The 21,636-nt window shown below is 34.4% G+C and overlaps 1 protein-coding gene across 2 annotated transcripts in view; it reads right to left on the reverse strand.

Moving 5' to 3' along the window:
- The window catches only part of FSTL5 (follistatin like 5), a 317,506-nt gene that overhangs the window by 250,510 nt on the left and 45,360 nt on the right, over positions 1 to 21,636 (reverse strand). For both annotated transcript variants that reach the window (XM_063336243.1, XM_063336242.1), the window contains exon 3: positions 16,417 to 16,450. In XM_063336243.1, the coding sequence (XP_063192313.1) occupies positions 16,417 to 16,450 (34 nt within the window). The remainder of the gene's footprint in view (positions 1 to 16,416; positions 16,451 to 21,636) is intronic.

Here is a 21,636-nt window from a genome sequence, read left to right on the forward strand (position 1 = left end):
AACCGGGCTCAGTATATGTATACAAGATCCTGCCCATACAGAACACCTTTTGACTCTGTGGCCTGTAAAACATGATCGCAAACCAGCCAAAAAATCCTGAAATTCAAATTAGTTTTCATTAAAATTCTGTTGATTAGATATTTTTTTAGACCATTTAAAAATCAGTCTCAATTTTGTACTACTGTTTCAGGTAAACTAATGTTTCTCAGTAACCACCGGGATTCATGACTTTTTTAAGTGATACACAAACATACCATGAACTAAAATAGCTTCTCTGTGTACACTTAACATTCTATGAATGAAAGCATTTTTTGATATTTTTCTTCGAGTTGTCCTTCCAGTGCCCTAGCTGAAATTAAAGAACATCAAATTCTAAGCCTGTTTAATTTAGAATAGCAAAGAATTAATCCTAATAATGAAATAACTCCATACAGCGTTGTCTCTGAATCATTAGAGGATTTGGAGATAGTATCTTGTGAATGCAAACAGGATAATCATACAAGCACAGATACCAAATAGCCCTTTTCCCAAACACTGGTGGGCATGCATATTCAACAAAATGCAAATATTGACTTTTCTGATAGCAACTAGATCAGATTGCTAAAGTGTCTGATGGGACACCGTAATCCCAGTGTGGGAAACTGTACTGACCTTCGTGCTCTTTATGGCTAGCATGTAGCCTGCTTGCATTTGTGATTCCCCTAACCTCTAAGCATTTGCCACAACTGGAAGAATAAAGTAGACATGTGGAAAAGGGCAGTCTCAGTAAAGAAAAGCTTGAAAGAAAGTTAACAGGCTTCATGTCTCATAACATCTCTCTGGAGAGGCAAGGAAAGAAAGAAATGTCATTTGCAATTGACTGCTTATAAAGATAAGTGGTCACATAAAAAGGCTCTTTTTTTCTTAATAAGCAAGGAAAGAGGATCATAACAGGTCACACACCTGAACATTCAGCAATCAATATGCCCAGCAAGTATGTTAGAATACACAGGCGTATGAAAAATGTTAATGTTTCAAAGAGCATCGATCCAGATGGAGTGTATACAGTCATGCAGATAGTCACTTTTTTGGTGACATGCTTTACCACCCACCCCCCCCAAAAAAAAAAAAAAACCAAACCAAACAAACAACATTACATTTCCAAATCTTGCCTTATCCATCACTTCAAGTTGAAGTGGAAATAAAGAAATGGACAGGAAAAGGCTCAGGATTTCCTGCTATTTTTATTACAATTGCAGTAGATGACATGATACCTTCAAATGGGTGTTTAAAATATGTATTTAAAGCCTATTAAAGGTTCACAAGAAATTCTTTTTTCTAGGTTCTCATTTCTATTCTGGGTAGGTATTCTCTTTTTGCACATTTTGTACTGACCACAAGCAGGAAATAAAGAGATGCCATAAGACAAACTTGAAGTAACAGTTTGAGACTTTTCCAAATAACTTTCTTTTTTTTGATCAAAGACTAGCACGTTGTTTTTTTTATTCGGAGGAAACACAGACAGAAATATATTTTAAACAAACAACAATCCCTACACTGCTGAAATATCTGAGTGAAGCCTTTGAAAAACAAATGGTTCCATTGCTGTGCCTCTGCCTACTCTAAGTTACCGTATGGGTCCGATGGCAAATCCTTAACTCCATCTTCCACTAATGTACTTATTTTACTCGACAATGCTTTTATGCAGGCGCATCAAGGGGAAATCATTTGCGCCAGATATGGAGATGATGAGGTGGGTATTTTTCCTTATTTGTTTAGGTGTCTTTATATGAGGGTAATGTTAAATAAATAAAGACAAAGCGCAGAAGGATCAGAAAATAAGAGAAACAAATTAATTTCCCTTCTTCTGGAGCAGAAAAAGGCCTGTTTATTAAGGACTTTACATAAAACCTAAAAAGCCTGTTAGCTGATAGAGCTCATCTTTGTGACATGTCAGGACATTGCTTTTACTGTTACACAAGGGCAACCTGAACACTTCCCTCAATAGAATGAAATGCCATATTTCAACAAGTTTTGCTTTTAAACTGAATTATTTTTAAAACTTCTATTGCAGAGATCCGAAATGGTTTCTAATAATACATCCATTCAACATGTGATAACAGTCACTATTAAAAATTGCACTTGATATGGCCAAACATACTTGCTGTTCATTTAAAAATTCTTGATACATTTTTCCAACCGGCAGTGCTTGTAAGCCTGTGAAAACCGTTACTGAGTAACTTTGTAAGATTTATCTTTGCATCATTAATGGTTAGAGTTGTTTCTGTCAAGCTAATCATGTTTTTAAGCAAAGTTAGAAATGCACAGAGCAAAGAAGGAGTTATAAGTAATTCAGGTTGAAAGGGACCTTGTGAGGTCTCTAGTCTATGCTCCTTCTCAATGCAGGGTCAGGCATGAGGTCAGACCAGGTTGCTCAGGGCTTTATCCAGCCAAGTCTATTTCAAATTTAGGAACAGTCTAAATAATGACCAGCCATGTGCAGAATTATCTATATTATTATCATCATCTATCCCAATATATAATTTAAAGCAATCTTTACCATATCGACAAATTTCTGTATTCATCATCATTATCAAGTTTTCTGTGGATAAAAAGTTTCATGCTTGTTTCAGCATGTTTTCAATCTGAACTGGATGTGCTGAGGTCCAGAGCTGGAAGGTTTGTGCAGAGACCTATCTTGTAATTAAGTTCCTGCTGGATTTAAGTAGAGTGGGAGAAAAAGGAGGAGGCACCCTTGCCATTACTCACAGCAATATAGAATAGAATTTAATAGATACCATAAAACTTGCAGTACTTCTCTGAATGTTGTGGCTAAAGTAAAAGTACAGTAAAGGTACAGAAAATACTTGCACTGACTGCCTTAAGCATCTAACTTAAGCTTCTGGTTTATTTATTTTTTTCCCTACATCGAAACTAAGTTTTTGAACTTACGTGGAAAGCAGCAAGTACCTACACAAGGGTTATAATTTCATTAGAAATGTAAAGGACTGTAGATCATGTGAAATCACGTGAAATCCCCTTTGTCTTACAGGTTTTTTTGTCTCCAGATGTAAAGATAACAAATGTTTCAATGATGTACAAAAGCAAAAAAATAATCTGAATTGGTCAATTAGTGTCAATATACTATTGAATTGTATTTTCCAAGTTATAATAAAAGCAGTTTAAAGCTAATCTGCATTTTGACTGACATATTGAAGAGCTTAGTAATTGTACCACTCTTCATTGTGAACAAGTGTGAGCCTAGATCCACTCTTCACACAACTAATTCCCTGCTAAATTTACAAAAATCAGCAAAACCAAAAAAAAAAAAACCACCCCAAACCCCTGTCTATTTATGGCTCAGCCCTGGCATTCTATGTGTGTGTAAGTCTATGAAAGTACACACACATATTTCTATAAATTTATTCTTATGTATTTACATAGGAGCATGTTGAACCGCCCTAGAAAGACTCTGTTTAAGCAATATAAAAAAATTCTTTCTAGATTTTGTGTTGCTGTACAACTTCTGACAAATTTATTTCATTAATCATACTTGTAACTCTATATACTGCTTTTATTTTGAAATGTCAATGACAATTATAGAGAGTAACAAGATTTTTCATTGTTTCTGGGGAAAGAAGGTCAGATTACTGCTGATTAGACCAGAGTGCAAGCTACATAAAGGATCCTTTGAGCACAGAAATTATGATACCAGAATATTATTTTATTGGAGTATTTCCCCCATTTTTAATGCATTTTTAGTGTGCAATTATCCTTAAAGCTACAAAATCATAGCTTTTACATTTTATGAGGAAGAATCAATGTGTGCTAATTAGAACCTTGGTGGCACTTATAATACAAATGGGATTTTTGTATGCCTTTCTATTTGCTAAATTTCTTTATTCTTCCTTTCCTCCAGAGAGCCTTCATTTAATCATCTCTATGCAGGATTTTACAAAGCTAAGAAAAATGCTTGCTTTAATATTCTCAGATTTATTTATTTTTGAACCATAATAAAACTTTTTCTTAAATTCCTATTCAAGCAATGCCATCATTGATTTTTATGGTGTTTTAAGAGAATAGAAACATCAAGATTTGACTGATTATTGCTAGTGGGCCAGCATTCACAATTGTATCTGTGTTCTTTGTGCATAATTTAAATAGAGAGTAATTTGAACCTTATTATTGAGAATTTTTGTATTGAGATGCTGCCAGCATAGCAATCTAAGCCTATGCTTAAACTAAGTCTAGACCGGAAGCCAAATGCTAGGAAAACAAAAATGTATAGTTAGTGCACCATATGTGCAAATAGATTCTACATGCTACAAAGTCCAGCAAGCATGAAGAAAAGAAAGCATCCTACTATATCACTTTGCTTTTGGATGCAAAGACACTTACTTGTAGCATGGTATTTAGATGTGTAATCATTTGCATCAGCTCTCTTAGATTGTTTAACCAAGGATCACCCAGGACTTTATCAACCATGGATTTACCTTTGAACCAATACCTGTGCAAGAAAATTCTGATAGATGAATGGACAAAACTCTGTCCTACTGTATTTCTTTCCCAGGCTGGTAACACTGATAAGCAGCTTTTTGATCAGTAACTGTTGCCTAAACAGACAAATGCCTCCACTTGTAGTTATGCAGGGCCACACAGAATGACAGTGTATTACTACCATAGCCATGATACCATATGGGTATCCTTTCAGTATCTGAGCAAAACAAAATTTGGCAAACCTTAGTGTCAACAGTTACAATTTTGTAAGACAAACTTTTTCTGACAATTATCCATACATCACGTACATCAAAAAAATCTTCAAGAATCATTAGGAAGTTATCCTATTAGGATTTCAGATAACATCTTAAAGACCAGAAAATAGTTGAATGAACATTAATTAATAAAATACAATTCTTTCTTGAAGATTCATCAGACCCTCCAAGGTAATGGACGCATTAGGTCAAATGACAAACAATATGCAGGTAAAGACATGATCCATATTGAGTGTTCACTTGAACTATTTTCACTCAGACTACCCCATAAAGTCCACTCCTCTTTGGACTCTGAACCGGAAAGTTATGTGTCCCATGATTGCGAAAAAGGCTAGAAGTGACTTCAAATACGTGATCTCTCTCCAAAAAGCTTTGAAAGTTCAAAGGCATATCCTACACTTGGTTATTCAAGGGAGGCTGCGTTCTAAAGCCTTGCACGTTGTCTCCCAGCAACATGGATTACTTTCTGCCATCTCAAATCATCAAAGATATGAATGGCTGGTATGAAAAATGGAGACTTAGCTTACACAAAATGGGGCACAGCTGGGAAAGAACACTGAAAAAGAAGGCTTTAGAGAAAATGATCCAGGCCATGGCTGCACAAATAGTTATCTTTATATAGGAAACAGAAGGACACAAAACAGAGGTTTTATCATATCCCAAATGAAGCATATTACCTCACCTGTAAATATATTACCTTAGGTTAGTCCTCCAGTCTTGCTTCAATTTAAAGGAGAGGCTGTGGGTCTTTCTACCATCTCCTTTGGGGAATTTCCTGAGGGTTTTTTTTTCATTAATGAATCACTTTGCCAGTAGAAAAATTTGTTTGAGTTCATATAAAGGACCAAATTTCCTCCTAAGTTCCAAAAATTCCTCCTGAAACAGGTTTCATTCCACTTTTACTTTATCATTTGCACACAATCACACATGGTAGTTTTAAATCTGGTGCTATCATACTAATTCATGCAAAGAGGAATAATCTGCAGTCTGTCTTGCTGCATGCAAGGAGAACTGCCTCTTGTCTAAAATAATGATAATATAGCTAATATTTAATCTCAGGAGTTCCATACTCTTTTCAAGTATTTTAACCAAAATGCTTTATAGTCTTCCATTCTGCTAGGCAAAAGAAATTGAGTTCTTCAGTTTTCACTTATAAAATACAGTCTGATCACTGCAGTAGCCCTTCTCTGTACCTGTTCAAGATTAAATTCAATTCAATCTAAAACATGAACATTCAGACAGACAGAGTATATCAGATGAGGTTTACGTTGCATCATATATAACACTTTTTATTATTTCTCTATCTCTGCTAGGAAACCCTTCCTTTATGTGTTATGAAGACATATGTTTCCTTATGACATGTTGGTTACTCAAGTCATCATACAGTTGATTAAGTCTTGGGTGTTTGTTTTTTTTTTTTTTTTTTTCCTTTTTCCTTTGTTGTTTCAAAATTGTAACCTTGATTTTAGCAAAAAGGTTATTCCAGTTCCTTGAAATTCGTACCATCGTATTTAAGCTCGTTTTCAATATAAACCTGAAAATCATTCAATTCCTTCAGCAATATATGCAGATCTTAGTAACTCTACCGACAACTTCTTGCCAATTCAGTAGTTTCCTTTTTCGTCACAGGATGCTGTGATTTTTGTTAATTTATGTGGATTTAAAGAAACAAATAAACCACACAACTTTTTTCTTTTCTTATTTTTTTTTTTTACAGCATCTAATTCATTTTTACATTTTAACAAAACTTTAAAAAGCTATTTTCAAAAATGCCCAGAACTTTTATTATTAGGAAGAAAGGGTAGAAAGTTGCATTCATTTACTAAAGATGTATGCAACTGCATAATCAAAGAAGTGTTATATCTTTTTATACTAATAACTTGAATAGCCCCAATGTAAATATAGTTTTTGATTTTACTTTAGACGATTAAAGTTTAAGCTATAAACTACCTATCCACTCCCCAGTCGTGTTGGAATACATACGGATAGGTCTGTTTTTAATATTTGATGCAGTTTACTTTACAGTGGGTTTGTCTAAGGAAATAGCTTTTCAGGTATTTGGAGAGCTATTTAAAATTTAAGGATTTAAAACTGAAAGGAATTTGTAAAAGAAACCTACTTTTTATATTTGTAAATTGTAAAGCAGACATTTGATCGACAGCAACCTCTGGTTTGTATCTTTTCAGAAAAGGGTCTGATAATTACCCATATTTAAACTGCTAGTTAAAATGGATGCATTCATTCCTTGCAAAGTCTCCTTAGAAACACCAGACTTTTAAGCATAATCAAAACAGACAGCTGGGTCCACCCTTTATGATAATGTGCCATGCAGCTTTATTAATCTGACCTTTGGAAACAAATGAGAAATTTAGTACTGCCCCACCATAATTGTTAGTGGCAGGCATTTTAGCAGTCTTTAATTTGCGCTTCACTTCAATATCTGCTTCCAGTTATGATGTAAACGTTAACAGGATCTGACACTGTTAATCGTGTTCTAGTGTCTGAAGCAGTGGCAAAAGAGTGTGCTTGGAGTAAACTAGAACATGACCTTAATGGATAATGAAATGCAACAACCCTTGCTATGCAAGGAGTAAGGCAAAAAATGAATACTGTAATTGTTTCAACTGCCATCTGGGTGATATACACTGCTGCAATAATTGGGCGTGAGGGTGGGGGTGGAAATCATGTTCACCAGACTCGTCTTTCAAGGTTATATAAGTTCTGATTGTCCTTTAAATTGCTTGCAAGAGATAGCTGATATGAGAAAATATGTTCCCAATATATAATCAATAGCATTCTAAATAATTCACAATAAGCGCAAAAAATAATTCTCTTTTAGATGGCATGAGCAAGGAAATTTGTCCCATGTAATACAAATGTGTCTCCCCCCCCGGTTTGTTCTTAGAAGAAATGTTTTATGGCCTATAAACAGCACAGAAAACCTATCTGCAAGTTATGTTGATAGCTATTAAACTTTAATGTTATAAATGCACAATAAAAAACACGGTACATGATTAAAAAGACATCTATTTCCAGGTATTTATTTTAAAACAATATAAGTTAAATAGAATTTATTTATGAACTACCAGTACCTGTGATCTGTTGCTTCTGAATGTTATGTTCTCCTCCTGGACTTCACTTTTTCTTTCTAGACAACACTCATCTCCTTTCAATACTCCTTTATGAACAGGCTAGTTGAACTATTGTCTGTATTGTTTTTTTAAGTTCATATCTAAAAAAAAAAATGCTTGTAGAGCCTGTAAAGATCCCTGTGGATTTTTAAAAAGATCAGTCTATATACCTTTTTCAGTGATAGAATATCACAGCCTCCTTTTTGTTCAGTAACAAGGTATCACAGCAGGCTGTTTTAGAAGCTTACTTTGAGATTATGCTGATATCTACTGATAAAGCAAGGGTTATGCTATAGAAGAATAAAAACAAATAAGGAAAGTTCCCAGAATCGTAGAAGAGTTTAGGTTGGAAGGGAGCTTTAAAGGTGATCTAGTCCAACCCCCCTGCAAGGATCAGGGACATCTTCAACTAGATTGGGTTTCTCAAAGCCCCATCTAACCTGACCTTGAATGTTTCTAGGGATGGGGCAACTAGGCAACCTGTTCCAGTGTTTCACCACCCTCGTTGTAAAAGATTTCTTCCTTATACCTTTTCTAAATCTACCCCCTTTTAGTTTAAAACCATTACACCTTGTCCTATCACAACAGGCCCTGCTAAAAAGTTTCCCCCCATCTTTCTTATAAGACTCCTTTAAACGCTGAAAGGACACAATAAGGTCTCCCCAGAACTTTCTCTTCTCCAGGCTGAACAACCCCAGTTCTCTCAGCCTGTTCTCATAGGAGAGGTGCTCCAGCCCTCTGATCATTTTTGTGATCCAACAGGCCCATGTCTGTCTTGTAAAGTTGCTTTCCCCAAAATTCTACATTGATTCTTTAGCTATTACATTGTGTACTTATTTACAAATAAAATGTAAGTTTCTAGTGTAACAGCATTATAATAGTTTCTAACATACACTATTCTTTTTTAAAATCTGTTCTAAAAGGAAAACTTCAAGGTGTTAAGATATAAAGACTCTCTTGCTTCAACAGTCTGCAACATAAAACACAAGCTGCTGTTTCTATTATTCTGATTTGATTATTTTTAATCATAACAATTGCCTTCTACATCACAAGTACTGTGAAATAACCTGCTCCCAATGGCTATTGTACACCAAACTTATCTAAGACAACTATAGTACAGATACAAATCATATTTTGCTCCCCATTACGGGAATGGTAAGGTTCTGAAAAGGGGCAGGGTATGCAGAAGAGGTGGGGAACATTTTAAACCAGTGTACCTGAACGCACCAAAGCCATGAGAGCTCCAAGTTTCACAGGGAATGTGATTTTACATTCACATTTCACATTCTTAGATTTCTATTGCTAACGTAATCAAATGAATATTCACTACAAGTGAGAAACATGACACGCATAGCCTAGAGACACTGCAGTAATGTTTATATTATGTATATTAAAGGATCCAAGTATACTTTCTCACTGCATTGCATTCTCTGTATGAATTTAGTGCAAGTCTTCAGTGCTCAAGAGCTAATTCAAATTACTTCATAAAGCCATCTGTGGTTTGCATATCTCTTTTAAGAGGAAAGAAAGAAGTAAACCAAAGCTTAATATTATTGAAAATACACATATTTCTTGTCTTAAGCACAGAGGGGAAACTTAATATATGAAATTACAAAGCTTTTAACATAAATTTTTAACTTATAAAATTCTATATTATTAATAATAAAAGAATAGACTAACTTAAAGTAAGTCAGGTTCATTAACTCTTCTCAGCCTACACCAGAAACAATGCAAGAAACTCTCCAAAACATTTTCAATAGTGTTAAACAGTAGCTACTTTTACATGGAAGCTTTTAAACATAATTTATGTGAAAAAAAAAAAATCAGAGTGCTAGTCAAACTGCACTACTATTCAAAATCATTTGTGGGTCACACATCATTAAAATTCAGACTACTAATACGTTTAAATTCAAATAAGCAAAACTGCTACATTCATCCTTTGAGTGACTTCTTTAAAGCTAGCAGAGTCTTAACAGGAATGAATATGTATTCCAGTAAGTATTCAGGACTTCCCTCCCACGCCAGTGTTGAATCTCTTCTCTGCTGTATCTGTTCAAATGAAATGTTTGTGCACTAAAGAGAGAAACTTCTTGAATACCACCGAACATATTCTCTTTAGTCAAGTTCAAAACGTCTACTTTGAAACAGATTTCACAACTTAACAGAATGTAACCTAAATTTTAGAAGGATGTGGATTAATTTAAAAAAAAAAAAAACCTAGGTAGGGATACCAATCTCTTGCGTTAGCTCTACAATGCTACTACATACAGAAATAACCATTCTATCGCTTGTTAGCATAGATACATTATTTTGCAGAAGAAGAGTTCTTGGATGGAATTATGACAGAAGGCATTTTTTTCCCCCTCCAAGTTTCTGAATGGCAAGAATGTTACATATGAGAAGAATAATGAAGTCAGATGTCCCTTTCTCTGCCATAAAGAAAACCAAAAGAAGAAAGAAATTCTTTGTGCGTATAATTCCTAAAGCTGCTAACAAGTTCAGATACATCTCACATGAATTTCATTCTATTATGAATGCAATAAAACACAGTTGGAGAACATTTTTGTCTTCACTTCTCCATTATCACTAAAAATATAATACATATGTATATGGTAATATATATGTAATATATATCAGTTGGTATCTCTGTAGTGGTCATCAAGGTATGTGTGACCCCCTCACATAACTCCTATGCTGAGATACGGACATCATTTGTAACATGACACTCAAGAAATTCTACGTGATGCTGTTCATCCCCTGACACCACCATACTAAAACTGCTGACGATTTTTCACTGGTATGGAATGTATGTCTCTGCTTTAAAACATGGTAAGTGCTGCAATTCTGTTATATTTGAACCGTGCTGTATCCACTTGTTGTTACTTGAGTACTTTTACTTACTTTCTTGACTAGCATAAAGAACATTTACCTCAAGACAACAACTGGCGAGTCAAACATGTTCTTGCAGTTTGCTCTCTTTATCTCCACGGCATTACAATGGTAGCAAGGCTGACTGGGTTACTGTAAAAATACTGTGCTGTGTCGACGGTCAGAAACTGGAATTCAGCTTCATCAATTAATGCTTTCTTTAAAATAAATAAGAAAACCTTTTCACGAAGCTGTATAGTACAGCACAGACCTTTCTCTTTAACGTATACTTTCAAAGCCTGGGTAATTGCACTGTTATCAAAGATATTACCTAGAACTGATATCTCACCCTCTGACCCACACACTTCAGTTTCTCACAGTGAGCTTTGGGTCTATTCAAAAAGATTGTAAGAATAACTATTATATTAAAACTATTTTCACAGATAAAGAATTTTGTTTCTTTTCAATGCGTTTCGTAATCTTGACTTTGAATTTACTCAGCATCTAGGAAAAAAAATGGCATTTTTACAAACGTTAATCACACTAAAGCCATTCCAAGATAATAGTAAATAAATAAAACCATACAACATTCAGTTAGTAACACTGTATCTGCGGGTGTCTTGTAAGAGCATGGAAATTAAAAGGAATGGAGAATTGTTTGGATGGAAGACAGAGCTGCATTTCTTACGGCAATTCTTAAGTGACAGAAGAGATTTGAGTTTCAGTTGACTAGGTTTGGAGGAGAATGGGATGGGGTAAAGAGGACAGTATTTGGCACACAATTCAAATAATTCTTATACTACCTCTTAAAAGTTTATTCATTCAGGTAAGTTGGATCATAATGACAAAGAAAAAAACTTAAGAAGAAATAACACTGTAGGTCAGATTATTTAGCACTTGCATTCCAATAAAAACAACGCTCTCAGACAAACATTTACTAACCTGCCTGCTGTTACATATATTCTCTAAAATACTACATTTTTTATGATATTCACTGCTCTACCAGAGAAGGATTACTATAGTGTAACAAACTAAAATATTATTCAATTCAGTTCAGGAGGATTGCAGTTCAGATTCTAACCATACTTATGTAATACAACTGTTGAAATATGAATTTAGAATAATTTGATCGATAAGACATAATGAGTGACTGGATATGTTACAGAAAGTAATGAAGTGCATTTTTTTGCTATAGTTAACTGGTTTAACATGACATAAGAAAATGATGCCATGTATTCTGCATCAGAACATGCACAGCTTTGGTCATTATCAAAAATACTAGCAGCCAGCCATATGGCAGGATAGGCATAATAGTTTGCTCACCCGCTGGCATTTGAGAGTATCTCAAGCTAAGTTGTCACTTTTAAAAGTTATTGCTTTAGTTAAGGCCTTACTGTTTTTGTCCTTTAAGTACTTTCAATTTGAACAATCTTAATCTTTTCTCACTCCTTCTTGCATTACATTCACCATTGTACAGAAGACGACTACAACTCCAGTCTGAAATCCCAGACAATGCCACAACTGTTGTGGAGGTATGCTAACTGCTTAAGGAGTGAAAAACAAGTAGGATATGCAAGTGTTGCCCATATGGCTTTATGTTTGGTAGCTAAAGATCATAAAAGGAACAGATGTTTGTTAATGGTATCAGAAGAGTCCGTCAATATGTTCATAATAATACGGAATTGTATTTTTGAAACTGATCTGTGAGTCAACAATGATTTGACATTCAGATTATTAAGGTAAGCATAAAATGAGAAGGGTTGAATACAATTAGAAACTCAGGTTGTAATTAAAATACCGTCTGTCAATATTATCCTGTTTAGTTTTGGGTGTTAATGTTGTTCAAAGCTTAGATCAATAGTAGCTAGCAAATGCTATGAAAAGTATGTTTTCCAAATCTTAGCTGGAGGAATTTTTATATCTTTCAGTAACTGTTCTTTAAGTTGCTAAAACAAATAGCCAAAGTTACACAAGTTGTGTACAATATCATCTCATTGCTCAATGTCAGCAAAACGACCACCTTACTCTCAGCCTAACTTCAAAACTGTTTTTTAGCTTTTTACTTCTGGTTGATTTTCTCTGGTTTTGTGGTTGTTTTTTTTTTTAGAAACATATTAAATAATGCTTTTCTATATTGAAATTAATTTTTCACTCTTAAAAAAAGAGAATTATTGTACCATAAATCAAAATATCTTCGACTGAGTTTACGAATGATCTCTGAAATATTACCAGTTAACTGAAATATTTTGTGACTCCTTATTTCCAGGGTGCCCATGCTTTGTCTGAGCAAAGTAATTGAGATGACTTTGAAGTTTGGCAAAAGGTTGATACATGTCACTAGTCAACCTTATGGTTCTTCAGAAATAAAAGTCTTCCAGAATAATGTTGTCAGAAACAATTCCACTTTAAAGTTTATAACGTACTTTAATAAAGCACCTGAAAGTCTCCAAAATTAGCATAAACTGGCAAGAAAATTCTGCACATTGCTAAAATACAACATCATTTCTGATATTGGCAAATGTATTTCCAATTCATTGCAAAAATACTTATTTTATCATCCACCATAGGTTTGGAATAAAATGTGCATTTGTCTGAAGGAGTTAACAATGAAAAAGAGGTAAGGAAGGTCAAATTGTGACTCCAAACCAGAAAGTAAAATTTAGCAAGGTTTTAATTGGTGATTGTTTGCCTTATTATTTCTTTCATATTAAAGATGTGTTATGAAACTAATTTTATTTGTATTCTGCCGTGGTGATAATCATTTTCATGCACAAAAAATTCTCAGAATTGTAAGGAAGTTTGCCAGCGTACACTAAAATTGTGAAATGTTAACGTAGTATTTTACATAAAAGCAATGTTGCGTTTTTCTCAAACAGTGTACACAAAGAGCTCTTATCCATTAAATGAAGCAAGAAAAAGAATATCACAGATCAGAGAGAGATGGGATTAGTGTCAGAACAGGGCATGTTTGAGTATTGGCTTCTATTTTGGTGTGATTGACTTAGCGGCTGACAGCAGAAGTAACAGATGGGAAGGACAAGTGGGTCAGAAAAATGTCAGGAGAAAAAACAAACACTATAAAACAATAACAACATCATTAATAAAATATTAATAGGAATCAGATTTATTTTAAAGCAAAAATGAATTAAAATGAAAAATTACTAGGCATTTATAATATAATAAAAGATACAGAATGGTGCTTGTAACTGTCTTGATCCTGCTGAAGTCAAAGGGCATTTGACTTTAATTCTGCTGCAATCTCTTCCTCTTATAAAAATAAAATCTTAAAGAAATTCGTAATAAAAATTAGATACCAAAATACTGATATCAATGGAAATTATGAGGCACACCAGAGATTCCAGAGTTTCATTTAGTAGGGATGTTTAATGTAAGCTGTAATTGTCCTCTGGATTTGGAAGACAACATTGGTTCTGAAAGTTTCAGAACATTTAAGAAACCACAGAAAATGTTTTTATTCTTTTACCGTATACAGTAGCTGTCATATGCGAAAGTGTAAGGAATGCTGTTAGAACCCTGTCCTGAGAACCCGGGGTTAATTTACCTATCTCAAAAGAACACACACAGAGCCCAGTACACTTGGATGCTGCATGTAGTTGCTCATTGACAATGCAGGAACATTTATGCCAAAACATTAATTTAGATTTGTTTCATCCAAACCAACCACTACTTTACGCAGAAACACTTTTAACATCTTATATATATCTTATAAATTACAAGTGAAATAAAAATATCTTTCTGAAACTTTGCAATAACATGGAAAAAGAGCACACGAAAACAAATAAGAAATTTAAAAAATATGAAAAGAGAAGGCCAAAAAAAGCCCGACCCCAAAACAAACCACAAAAAAGCATTAAGCAGGTAAGCGTATCTGTATATGTGTGTGTGTGCATATATATATATTCCGAAACCTACTCTGTGCATGAGTAGTCTTTCAGATCACTGAAACCCTCCAAGTTGAATTGTCAGTTTAGGCAGAGACAAGCACAGCATGCAGGAAGTTTAGTAGATTAAAAGTTTCCTCAAGAGATGTTACAGATATAATCACAACAAATTTTGTGCAGCTGAGCACCAATTTCACTGCCTGTTTGGAGGTAATGGATATCTCACTTCAAGTAGGGTTTAATGCTTTCCTTCGGCTGTAGTTGTGGACAATATTTTGCAAGCCTTGGAAAATTGTTTCTGTGGTTGATTAACTAAACTAACAGCTAATGAATATGATGGGCACTCCCAACTAGCTCATTATTTTGTTCCTACTTTCACTCATTCCTCACACACATAGTGTAGCGACCACACACATGGCAACAGGGTGGGGTAGGAGGTGGGAGGGGGAGTGTCAAACAGCCAAATGTAACTGAAATAAATCATAAAAATTCACAAGGAATAGCCTTGTGAATACAAGGAATACTTGTATTGTATTAAGTCGTAAGACAGGAAAGGTCTTTGAAGAATACATCACAGATACACTCACTAACTACATCGACAGATGATTCAACTTTATATTGTACTACCTCAGAAAATAAAATTATAAATCACAAACTGGTGAAACTGACGGGGTTTTTATTTATTTTACCATGCAAATGCTTCAAACGAAGGACCATAGGTCTTTCAGATGATGTTAATCATATCATCATGATGTAATTGTCCTGCCAAAACTCCAAACAACCATTAGATTTGGTTTGTCTTTAGATGCCTGTGTGTAGGCTTAGTGTGAGGGAAAGCAAGGAAATTGAGATTAATGAGTAGTGTGATACATAAATAACTGAATTAAGAACAGATAACTCAGGTGATGTGATTAAGCATTGCTTCCTCAGGCAATAAAAAGATACAGGTTAGTTTGTCACTTAATTCCCTCCTCTCTTTATAACCTTTAACTGGTGTTCTTTCTTCTTCTACTTTCCTTTTGGTTTCCCTTTTAAAGCACCTCATAGCCTTCCTTTATAAGCAACTAAAATATGAAGAGAACAATCTTTGCCTCTATTGGCAATTTTGCCTTTCATTACTTGCTTAGCAGATTTTTAACCAAGAGATCTGGGTGCTCTGTCTCTTATCAGAATTTGTATTAGAAAGAAGCATGAAATCCACAATTTGGGTTTCTGAACTCTTTAATGTTCTTGATACAAGGCTGTTTCTTTAACTTGGATATTCTATTTCATGTAGTACCTAGCCACTGGCACAGAGGAAGGTGCAGTGGAAGTATATAAAAAAAAATTATATGCAAAAACTACAGATGACAATAGTTTTGCAAGGCAGCCCACTAAGGACTTGATTAATTTCTGCATAAATTGGAATCACATCCAATTACAGATTTGCTGAATGGAAATGGAGAAACTAAAGTGACACTACTGGAGTTTCATTGAAGTATAATAAGCATACACAGCTGAGGATGCAAATTTAGTGAGAAGCTGTGCAGCCCATCCCGTCCAGAGTAGAGCAGTCAGCCTTGTTCACCTCAAGCATAGTTCCAAATATAGCAGCTTACGCATTTACTTTCTACGTTGCATCCTCCTTTCCCAGATATCTTTTTGTCATTTCAAATACCAAAACACTCAGCAAACAATTTCTCTGGATAATTTTTTACCAACAATAGATGTTAGATTTGTGATAATTACAAGAATCTCTACATTTTGAAAATAATTAGCACTTACCTTTATTTCTTGAGCTTTCCTGATTCTTTTGCTGCTGCAATGAAAAGAGAAAAATATGTTATTTATGGAATTATTTACCACAAAAATCATAGACGTACAGATCCAAAAGAGACAATCTAGTTCATCCTCCTTCCTGCACCAAGGTAAAATCAGCTATGCTTTTCCTGCTGCAGAAATATTCCGATATAACCTGTTTTCAAACTAGTATTTTTCACTTTTTTTTCACAATGACGGTGAGTAAATGCTGCAACACATTGTCCAAAGAGTCCCTGCAGTCTCTGTCACTTTACCTATATCTTGGGAGTTGCTCATAATTCAACTGAGCAAGACCCTGTAGAATCTGATGTAATTTTGAAGGCAGATCTGCTTTAAGCAACTGATTGAACTATGTAGCTGCAGAGGCCACTGCCAGCCTAAATTATTCCGTGATATGAAGAGGGTGTTCCAGAACCTTGTAAGCCCTGAAGCAGTGCTTAACTGTCCTCAGTTTCATCCTGAAGGAAACTTTGCCAAAGTCCCCTCAACTACAAATAGGTTTGGGTTTTTTCTTATTTTTCCTGACTTGCTTGCATCACAGTGAACATAGAAAACATTTTGTCTTTAAAGCAAAACAAAGACATCTTCCCTTGCTTCAGTTATCTTCCAGTCTTCTCTTTCTATTTTTAGGGTTTTTTTTTAATATGTGTTGCCTAAAGTATTCCAATATTCCAATTCAGAATTGTTTAGAACTAAGGATTTTTTAAAATACATCAGCTCTATAACCGCATCAGCAACACATAACATATATTGACATTTTTCAAAATAACATTTACCTTCCAAAAAACCAATATGACACAGCTGATTCAGAGTCAACAAGTTTTTCACTACGATCCCCTTAGTTCTTCCCTCTCACCCATGAATCTTTTCCCATAACACTGTTACCTAGTTATTTCTCGTTTTGGATTTTCTTTTAAATACCACTGTACTATTTTTCTGTAAAAATGTGTTTAAAAATAACGTAAAAATATGTTAGGAGATAAGAGGAAAAGATTCCTTCTACTGAGGCAACACCACACAAAAATGGATGTAAAATTCCATGTTTAGAAAAGAATCAGCTGATAAAGCTTCTGAATCTCTTTTTTGAACCATCAGAACAAGTTATTCCCACACCTACATCCAGAAGATGAAACCTGACCAAGTTGTTGATGGAGTAAGAGATTTTATATTTCCTGTTATGCAAAAACGCCTATCTTTCACATCTTGAAGACTAAATTTGTATTTCTATTATTTGTTAGAAAGTCTGCATGAGACACACTGGTTATGTAAGTCCCTTAGTTATTATTTCTAATGACAGAGGAACAGGAAAGAGTGGGGTTGATGGTTGGACTTGATGATCCCAAGGGTCTTTTCCAACCTAAATGATTCTATGATTCTATGAATGGAGGGCAGAGAGCAGGAGAGAAAATTAAGACAAGAATTAGCCCAGGGGTACCTTGCAACCCAAACCATACTATGATCCTATGACTGACCAGTATCACACCATGTGCACGTGATATGAAACAACTCATAGGCAATTCAAAACCTCACAGCGGTGGATATTTCTTTCATATTCCCATTAAAACAATAACTGTTGTATAAACCTTATACATATTAATATAGTATTAATTCTCAACACTAATACCAAGAACTGAAATTATGTCAACCAGTGGGTATGTGTGAACATACTGCATATATGAAATGGGTCACAGCTAGCTTAAGTAGAAATTTGACAGTTTATGAAGTAATAGGCAAATGCTTGCAAGGCTGATGATTAGGAATCCACCAAATGTAAGTAAGTGGCAGAAAAAAAAAGAGAATAGGCACAGTAAAAGTGCCTGTAACAAGCACAACGATACTTGAGGCCTTTGGATGGCACATGATAACTCCATTACAAGCTGACTATAAGGTGGCCAAACAGGGCAACCTGACACAGTGCTAACTATAGGACAGCAGTAGGGCTCGAAAACCAGAGGCAGAATGGCCAGGCTAAAACTCTGAATCAATTAGTTCCCGAGGGAAGTATCACATTTAATACAGGACAAGTTAACTGGTTGTTACCAGGAACTGGGACAACTTTTACATCTATCTAGAGGATGCTGCTTTATCTTAAAGCCACCAGCACAACCTCTTAGGCTGACCCACTTATTTCTAGTTCAGATCAGAGTATTGGGCTTACCTATGTTTAATTCTAGCTCTGCTTTCTTCTCCTACAAAATCCTGAATCCCTTCCATAAGGGTCTAAGAAAATACTTTTTCCATCAGCCACATTCAAGGCCAGGCTTGAGGAGGCTCTGAGCAACCTGATCTAGTTGAAGATGTCCCTGCTTACTGCAGAGGGGTTGGACTCGATGACCTTTAAAGGTCCCTTCCAACCCAACACATTCTATGATTCTATGATATACTATGCTATCAGTGTGTTAGACTCAAATTTTGTAAATATTTATAGAACAAAGGCGGTAATCAGAAATTGTGAAAAAGGTACTTTAATCATGTTAAATATGTTGACTTACTGCCATCAAGCTAACAAAGCAGCACTGCATCAAAAATTACTTATGAAACTGTTTCGGAGTTATCAAGTCAAAAGTTTGAAATGGCTGAAATTTATCATTTTACTGTTTTGAACTAAAAATTAAGTCAATGCAATACTTTACTGAAAACACACAACCATTTCCAGCCTCAAGTTTCCTATAAATATAGCCTGATAATTGTTCAGAAAACTTTTTACCTTTTGTAATTTTACTTGCACAACCATTCTTTTACAACAGTTTCTAAGTAATGAAGTCTAAGTGCTGATGAAGTTATTTCTTGTTTTATTTGAGCAATTATTTATTAAGCCATATTTTCTAGTTATATTACTTGTTTCACAAGCTAAAATATTGAATGAAAATCCATTTGAAAATTAATGGTATATTTACATAGTAACTTATTAAGCAGCATATTTCTTAAATGCTCTACTTTCTACATGTAAAACATTATGACAATGTCTTAACTAAAGAGCCAGATGTCCCTGTTGAGCATTAGTAGTAAAAACTCATTCATAAAAAAGAAACAAGTAAAATACACGCTGAAATTAAAAAAAAAAAGCATCAAGTTCGTTAAGTTCATTTCCCAAAGGGATCACTGAATACTCTAAAACTACAACTAAAGTCGACAGCTCTTCTGTTTATTCATTTTGATTTCACTGTCTGACACACATCCTGTTGTTTGCTTGGCAAACACTGAACAATTATTTTCCACTCAAGTAATAACTGCTACCATAGCACGTTCGCCTAATTGAAGTTTTATTTTATTTTCTGACTGACAAGTTGTTTCTTCAGAAATGCTGAAGTCAATGTAATATGAAAGTTTTAAAGTATGTAACTCAAGAAGTTTTCCTCAGTAGCACACTTGTACGTAATTGCATATATTCACTAAACACCAGATCACCTACATGAGAATGAACACAATAAACAATTTGCTTTATAACCTGACGTTCACTGTTAAGTATATACTGATCTAGTTGTCTTCAATGACATAAGAAAAACCTATGAGAATTTACTCAAGGCAGTAATCTGTCCCCAAAATTGCAAACTCTGATTTTACACAAAAGTTGCTCAAAGAGATGCTCTTTGTTTTATGTACTGCAATTCTTCAAATATTTGCTGCTTTATAAGTTTATGCCAGTAAAAATGGCATTGGGAATAGGCCAAATGCGAAACACTTGCAATGTTCCTTTTCTATAACAGGATTTTTAAATTTGAACAAAAAGAAGAAATCAGATAACTTTTTTTTTTGCTTTTGTTGCAATTTATGAGGTATTTTTAACATTCTATAACCTATTGATAATAAAGAGTGCACCAATTACACCTCAGTACTAGTTGCAACATTTTGTTCCATCTATATGCAACGAATGTTTGTTATTATGGTGCTCGTATCAGGTTAATTTAGTCTTAAGTATGTCCAGATTGTACATATAAATCTATGGAATAAAGTTAACGTCTACACCAATATATAGGTCTTCTAATAGTATACCTTTTGATAATATTTTTCCCAGTTACCATGCAAATAATTTCAGAATAAGACTTATTACGTATCTCTGTCTGAGCAATATAGAAAAATATCACCTGTAACTAATTCTGTGCACTCACACAGCTTTTTAAACTCTACCAATGAGAAGAATAAAGCTATAATCAATAATACAAGAGTAGTTAATAACTCACAGGGACATAGAAATGTTTAGCTACCATAACCTTAAATAATGAGGTCATGTAATCTACAAACAACTAAAACATATGGTTACAACTTTTCACATTTTGTAAAATAATACGGGTAGTGATGTTATATTTGTGTTGTTGCCTCCAACCCAATCTTACAAATCTAAGTTAATGACTTTTTTCTTGTTTCAAAATAAAGAAGTGTGTCAAAACCTGTACCTGTCTGGAAAGTATGTTTTCAAATTCCTCCATTAATACATTAGAAATATTGGTCAGATATAAAAAAACCACACACACAAAAAAAAACCCAAAACCAAAAAAACCCCCCTTCTATTAACAATAAAATATGGTGTACTAGATTGTAAAGCATTTCCACGTATGTTCTTAATGTGTCTAAAATGCAATGAATAGTATTTCCTGAAATACAGGATATGATGCAACAGGTTGAACTTACAAGTAACTCTAAATCTCTGATTTTCATGCTGTACTACAACTAAAGCAATAGTTTTAGTATTGCTTAACTCCTTTGACGTTTCTTTTTAAACTACAGCCAGCATTTGATGTAGATCTATCTAGCACTTTCTTCTAGTCTTCATAAAAGAGAATTTGGTTTTGTTTTCATTTTATATCTCTTTATAGGTCAGAGAGTGAAACTTAAACTTTAACAGGCAGGTTAACTCAGTGGAATCTTATTAATGATAAGCATTCTGTGCTTTAAAAAAAAAAAAAAAAAAAGGATTTAGAGGCAATACGTAGCCAAGTCTTGTCAGTGTTCAGATACCGCAATTTAGAGGCTGAAGACTTAATCCAAGCATTGATGACTAGATCAGAGTAGCCTTGCAGGAGAGCAATCTTAAAAATCAAATCTTGGTATCAAAGGAGAAGAGAAACACTTAAAAGGATGAGAAGGACTTTTTAGGGAGAACAGAGTACAAGCTCAGCAAAGTTAGGAGAGGAAAGAAAATTACTCAGATGAAATATTAAAATTAAAAAGGATTTTTTTTAAAAA

Source organism: Chroicocephalus ridibundus, chromosome 5, assembly GCF_963924245.1.
Source record: "Chroicocephalus ridibundus chromosome 5, bChrRid1.1, whole genome shotgun sequence".
Lineage (NCBI taxonomy): Eukaryota > Metazoa > Chordata > Aves > Charadriiformes > Laridae > Chroicocephalus > Chroicocephalus ridibundus.